Source organism: Halyomorpha halys, unplaced genomic scaffold, assembly GCF_000696795.3.
Source record: "Halyomorpha halys isolate HHAL.00 unplaced genomic scaffold, Hhal_1.1 Scaffold14.1, whole genome shotgun sequence".
NCBI lineage: Eukaryota > Metazoa > Arthropoda > Insecta > Hemiptera > Pentatomidae > Halyomorpha > Halyomorpha halys.
Window position 1 is genome coordinate 709,285 of NW_027115673.1, and position 7,093 is coordinate 716,377.

Below are 7,093 nucleotides of genomic sequence, written 5' to 3' on the forward strand. Positions count from 1 at the left end.
AAAAATATTTTTCAAGTCCGAAAAAACTGCAAATATCCTACCGTGTATCCTTTTTTCTGGCAAACAATATCGTTTTCATATAAATATATTGTTGCCAAAAAAAAGATAAACGCCTTTGTTGTGAACATGCTACACCTCAGCAATGTATTTATACACTCGCACCAATAAACCTTCTTATATTCCTTATTTTTATGGCACAAATTCAAAATACAAAATAGCTTATAGTTATAAAAAATAAACTTATAATCAATAAAATTCAAAAACCACTTGGAAAGTAAATTGAGTTAAATAAAAAAATAAAATAATATAAACTTTTGGGCTTTTACACAGTCCATCACAAATACTGTCTTGTCATAAAAGGTTTCATTTAAATTTAAACATTATGAATAAGAAGTAATTATTTTTCGTAAGCCCGCATAAAAAAAGGAAAAGAAAAGCAAAGTTATTAATAAATTAAATAGTAGTAATAAATTGAGATAGGCATTAATAAAATAAAGAAAAAGTACCGATAGGTGGCGCTCTAGATTTTTCTGAAATCTATTGGAAAGTAAGCTGTGAGATTAGACAGTTTGTTTGGTTGTGGAGTTCATAACGGAAGGATATGTATCGATTTTAAAGTATGCCTAACGAAGAGCATATTTGTGTTTAAATTTCGGTATAATTAGCATAATGTAAATAAAAATATGTGCAAACGGTTGTTTTGACGTATTCAAATTGATAAATATTTATTTGAATTTATATTTTAGTTCCTACAACGTCAGTTAATATTACATTGGCTCTAATTGTTATCTGCGGGCTCACCCTTTTTATCCACTGTAACAATATTTTTCCGTAATAATTTTCCAAATGAGCCTATCAGTTGACATATTGACAAACTCCAGTTTTAACAGAAATAATATTTCTTGTTCCAACATTTTTGTTTCGAAAAATTATAATAGTAATATAAAAATATAACAGTTAACTAAAATTTACATTATGTTCTTAAATAATTCAATGTAGAATTATTATTGAAAATACGAAGAATAATTCAATGGAGTTAGCCATCCTGGCAATTTTGTTTTTTAAATATGTTTATTGAAATTTACAACTGTGCATAATAATTTATCCAGTAAATCTGATGTAAGTTTATGATGGAGTGATACAGGCGTGTAGAGCAACTACCCATTGCTAGCAATGACATTTTACATTAGCTGGTCTCGTGGCCATCTTCTTTTCAGGCGCCTCGGAGGATTGTCAGAAAGGAAGAGGATGCAAGATTAGAAACTAGGGGGTTTGAGTTGTTGGAGAGTTTATAATGGAAGGAGTGATATCTGGTTCGGGCTAGATCGGTTACATAGGGAACATTAAGGTCATTATTTATGATATTATTTGTGACAAAGTAAGGAGCAATGTAGATTTTACGAAGGATTTTGGATTGTAAGAATTGAATACGAGAGGAATTCGAAGGTTTAGTGGAGCCCCAAAGCTCAACTCCATATGTCCAGATTGGCCTTATTACAGTCATGTATATCAGTCTTTTGTAATGTGTTGGAAGTTTAAACCGTTTGTCTAGTAAGTGCTGTAATAGTCGAAATCGACGTGCAGTTACCTGTCTTTACTGTCTTATGTGAGGATTCCAGGTTAATCCTTTGTCTAAATGTAGTCCAAGGTAGCGGATCTCTTCGACAGGGGTAAGAGTAACATTATTAAATGAAACTGTAGGGCAGTCGGTAGGTTTACGACGAAGGGTAAAGGGTGATTTGATGGGATTTGTTAGAATTTATCTTAATCCTCCAATTACGACACCATTCTTCGAGGGCAGTGATACGGGATTGGAGAGTTTGGGATACAATTAATGGGTTATTATTAACTGCGAGCACACATGTGTCATCGGCATACATGTTGAGGATAGTGGTAGGATTGGTTGGAATGTCAGCTGTATAGACGGTGTAGAGGATTTGGACCAAGGATACTACCTTGAGGAACACCAGCGGACTGAGAATATTGGAATGAATTGGAACCATTGTGGTTTACTTGGAATAATCTGTCAATGAGAAAGGAACGAATGATGAGAAAGTATGTAGGAGGTAGAAATTTACGGAGTTTGTAAAGCTGTCCAAAACTTGAAATCGATTTTTGTACGATCACAATACTTTTCCTTACTGTGTATTCCATATATGGGTCAGTGATTGTAAGGATAGGTATTCTAAGACTTCTGAATGAGTTATATTTCCTGGTTTATCTACCGTTGGGATTAAACTGATTTGATCGTTGCTTGAAGTTTTTCTCCCAACCCAGATATGTAAAAAAAAAATCTCAGAAGTATGCATCTTTTTTTTTATTCCACACCATTTACTCTTCGTCATTCTAGTTATTGAAAAAACGAACTAACAAACAAATGTTGGACCTGGGATTCGGGCATTGGTCGTTATTGCTCCAAGATAAACTATAAACAATGTAATAATTGTTTTCAAATAAAGTGGAAAAAGTTGGAGAAGGCTTCTCATTAATGTGACCTTTTCTGTATACAGCACAGATCTGGGAGAACTCCTTCCTAGTGCAGTCCTGTACCCGGCAGTCCTCAGCGTGTCGGTCGAACGTAATGCACTGTAACCTATGGTGCAGTGTGGATCATCGTATGCCTCCATACCAATAAAGTCGATATGAGCAGGATACTCATTGCTCGACGGTAGCCATATGACGGATATGCATTTGAAAGATGACGATGGTCCTGTCATGGTAAATTTCTGGAATTTGGACTTACTGCCTGATTTCCGATTAAGCAATATAAATAGATGTCTTTGTAACTTAGAAAGGTTGGGTTTTACCTCAAACGACTGCTTACTTCTTGTATTTGCTCAAAGACGAAAAAACCTTCGCAGCCTACTTTCGTTGCCAAAGATAAGAGTGAGCCAGATAGGATTCTTTGGCAAATGTCAGTCTCAGGAAACTCTAGTAAATCTGTTGCTATAAAAAAAGAATTGGAGGGTTGTTGCTGATTTTGTTTCTAACGCACAACTCATAAAAATTGAAATAAAAAATGAAGAATCAGGCAAAGGCTTAGTTAAGGTCCTGTCGAGACGTTGTGACATTTTCATCCTCTGCGAAATAAAACCTGCTAGTGTTTCCTCAGGGCAGTAACGTGGAATAGAGAGATGGTATTTTACAATACTCTAGTTCACTGCATCGTATATACAATTTTTCTGTCCCCATTATTAACAAAAATAAGCTAGTTTGTTGATTCCTATGAATTTTATAATGTGCTGGGGCACACATAACTCTTGAAATGTATTTAAACTAAACCTAAAAACTTAATCCCTAAATACGTGTCCTGGCACGTCGCTTCTGAACTTTTATTGGCTGCTGGTTTGTTGCCATTTCTTATGTTATTAAATAGATTACGTGAATACAAATAATAACATATATGAGATGAGATTTTTCTATTCAAATTGTCAATCATCAGACTTATTATTCCTATAAGGACCATTAGATAAATAAAAATTTTCTATTTTAATAAAATGCAGTTGGGTGTTTTCCATTTAACCTACTAAGTCAAATGTTTTTTTCGCGAAACCAGAGAGACTCCATCCCTGTTTTTGTACCGGCACTGGTTTCAATTGGTAGTTTGGCTTTGGAAAAGTTACCAAAGAACCTCGAGATTCTGGTGCTGCAACTGGTACTTCAGCAGCTGGCGTTTCTGGTTTTGCAGCTGGTTCTTCAGGAGTTGGGGCTTTTTGTTCTGCTGCAGTAACTTCAGGAGCTGGGTTTTCTGGTTTTGCAGCTGGTATTGCAGAAGCTTGAGTTTCGTGGTCTGCTACTGGTTTTTCAGGAGCTGGATTTTCTTGTTCTGCGATCTGTTCGTCAGTAGCAGAAACTTTTTGTTCTGCTGCCGGTTCTTGAGGTCCTGGAGCTGTAGCCGGTTCTACTTGTGCAGGTGCTTCAGGTTCTGGGGCAGGTTCTTCAGGTACAGGCTTTTCTGGTTCTGCTGCTGGTTCTTCAGGAGCTGGAGCTGCAGCCGGTTCTACTTGAGCCGGCTTTTCAGGTTCTGGAGCCGGTTCTTCAGGCGCTGGAATTTCAGATTGTGTAGGTGATCCTTCTTGCACTGGTGTTTCAGTTTCTGCAGTCGATTTTTCAGGCACCGGAGCTTCTTGTACAGAGCCTAGCGTAGGGGTTTCCGGTTCTGCTGCCTGTTCTTGCGTTGGGGAGGTTTCTGGTTCTACTGGAGGCGGAGTTTGTTTTTCAGTAGTTGGTTTTTCTGGAACAGCTGTAGTTGTTTCTTCGACGGGTTTTTGGGTTGTCGGTCTTGGTCTTGGTCTGAATGGATTGAGATACTATAAAAACATATATACATTAATAGATAGAGACTTACAATGGATTGTGTATTAGTATATATTGTAATATATATTAGTATATCGTATTTTAATAGAAGCGAAAATGTGTGTAATTACAAATTGTTATATAGCATTTTAATATAGAATATTATATAATTATAATATACATATAAGGGAAAGAGTTAATGTACAAGTAAACTGGAATCCTAATTTTGTACATTTTCTCACAACCCTGCAATTGACCATATTTCAGGACTCTATTTATTTTGAAAAACTTACATGTAAATTATGTAGTATATTGTCACTTTGATAGGTGTGATATCGTGTAAGTCCGACAACAACTTTCTAACATTTAAAAAATGTAGGGAATGTCTTGGATATTTTTAAATATAAGTAGGTTCCTAGCTAATAGATATGGATGATTGTGAATATTGGAAAAGTTAGATTCTTGTAACTAAGATCAATACAAAAGGTCTATCTTGAATCAGTAAGTAGTAAAAAAAAAATATCCAAGATAATAAAGAGAAAGCCCTCGGTGGAAATTGAATTCAAGTTAGGTGGTATATAGAATAGTTAGGTGGTAATAGAAGGTGAAGAAGCATATTTCGTTCTTCTGGAAGGAAGAATTGAATTCACCACTCCTGAAGACCTCCCGGAGAAGACACTAGGGATGGAAGCGAAAATAAACTAATTGCTTTCTCTTCTATCAATGAGTTCCATCACGACACTTTGAAGGTAGGAGCTCAATCAGAAGTTCCCGTCACCGAAAAACGAAGAAAGAAGAATAGAAAAGGAATTATATGTACAAACAATGAGAGGACTACTAGGATTGAAGAAGACTCGAAAACTTAGTAGTTTTTATGATATTCACATTTGAATATAAATCTGTCCGAACAACTATAAATCAATTTATTTTAGCAAATTTCATGTAAACTGTTACTACTACGAAGATAAACATCATAAAATACTTTATAGCTCATTAAACTAGCTTTAATTTGAGTGCTAATAGACATCTGTACGTCAAATGATTTTTGAGGTATAAATTTTGCAAAATAAATGCACGAACTACTGATCTTTCAGTACATCCCATACAACATTTTTATGAAATGTTCCTTTTTCAAAAGCTATATCTCGAAAACTGTTTAACGTAAATAACTCTATTAGGGCTCACATTTTAGCAAATTTACTCTTCTTTAAACGACGTTCTCTTAGGTTTTCTTGTGTTGTTCCTACTTTTTAAGATATAGAGCTCCGAATGAAAAATTAGTTTTTTTTTATAGCTTTGAAACAGCCGCCATTTTTTATCCCCCCTACCTATACTAGGCAGACTCATCAGTTTTGCCTAGTAATTATACATAGGTTTCATTGAAGCAATCAAAAATTTGGGTGAGATAACTTCCTGTTTTCTCCTCTTGGGCTCTTGTGCTATATCTTTGCTATTACTGTATGATTTAGAGAAGTTCTTTAGGAAATTTAATTTCCAGTAATTCAGTTAGAATTTCCAATAAAATCTTATTTTAAATTATGCTTAGATAAACTTAATTTTTCGTCATTACTGTCACCTTTGCTGGAGGTACTGTGTATGAAATGTTAAATGGATTCAAATAGAATATTTTAGGCGCGAATCATTGAGCCATTTTGGCATTAAGTCTATAAAAAAACATGTTTTCTGTAATTGTGCGGAATATACTGCTTGATTTTGATACAGGAGCATCGAGTGTGACACCTTACTAGGTAAAAAAAAGAAGTGAATTCGGTCCTTCAGTTCAAGATATCAGACAGACCAATGGTCAAAAAAGCACTTTTTTGAATTTAAAAAATTATGAAACACTTAGTTGATATTTCAAAATTGTACGTCAAAAGTTTGATCCGAATACAACACTCTCCTTACCTGTTAAGAAAAGTAAAACAAAATTTAAATATTTTTGTTTTTAATACTTTGTGATAGTGATTTGGATTTTGTTTTATATTTTTGATCTATTTTAGTGAATGACAGAATATGAATCTTTGAAACCAATATATTAAAACAAAATTACCAATGGTAAAGGTTTCCAAAAATCATTTTGGGAGGACCTGTGGCTTTCCCGCCAAAAAAAAAAAAATCAGTTTAGCAATGTATTTATAAATAAATAATGCCTAATTACCTGCAAATCTTCAATAGCATCACCAGCTATTTTTTGACCATTGTGTAATTTTTGGTCTATTACAGTTTTACCCATGTTAACAGAGTTCTTGGTGATCGTCTGTGCCGCATCGAGAAGGTTGCCGCTTAGGATCGCATCTGTATTTTCCTTAATGTCCTTTGCCACTTGGTTGATGTTACTTTTAGTCTGGTCGTGGATCAGTTGAACGTTCTCTTTCTGGTGCTTTGCTACGGAGCTGATAAAACCACCGATTGAGAAAGCTTGGCTGTAGGCGGTCAAGCCCAAGAGCACAATGGCTGTGACAGTCGACTTCATGGTTATGATGACCTTAAACGACTGGTACCTTCTACGCGCAAATTGAATTATTTATACTCTTTCAAATTATGGTGAACAAACGTGCAAATATTGGCCAATTAGCGATTAGATTGATATTTGCACGTTTGTCAAAATTAAATTAACAATATTAACATTGCTTTAACATATTCGAAAATAGTTAATTTAAGAAAAATGTTTTTTTAATAATTTATTTATTGATATTTACAACTGTATACATATATACACATCAAGTAAATTTGCTGTAAGTGATATTATGTCATGATAAAAACATTTGGAGAATCTACCCATTGATAGAACTCGAAA

The 7,093-nt window shown here is 34.6% G+C and overlaps 1 protein-coding gene across 1 annotated transcript; it reads right to left on the reverse strand.

The window, feature by feature from the left end:
* Positions 1-3,404: 3,404 nt before the first annotated feature.
* LOC106679710 (uncharacterized) lies at positions 3,405-6,790 on the reverse strand. The gene is made up of 2 exons (XM_014419022.3): positions 6,455-6,790; positions 3,405-4,310 (listed from the first exon to the last, which is right to left on the reverse strand). Exons 1-2 carry the CDS (start codon positions 6,767-6,769, stop codon positions 3,519-3,521), a joined length of 1,107 nt encoding a protein of 368 aa, XP_014274508.1. The 5' UTR covers positions 6,770-6,790; the 3' UTR covers positions 3,405-3,518.
* Positions 6,791-7,093: the final 303 nt, after the last annotated feature.

Coding starts and splice junctions, on each gene's coding strand:
- LOC106679710 (XM_014419022.3), bottom strand. CDS start 6,769: ATGAAGTCGACTGTCACAGCCATTGTGCTCTTGGGCTTGACCGCCTAC. Junction 4,311..6,454: donor ATGCTATTGAAGATTTGCAG/GTAATTAGGCAT, acceptor ATGTTTTTATAG/TATCTCAATCCATTCAGACC.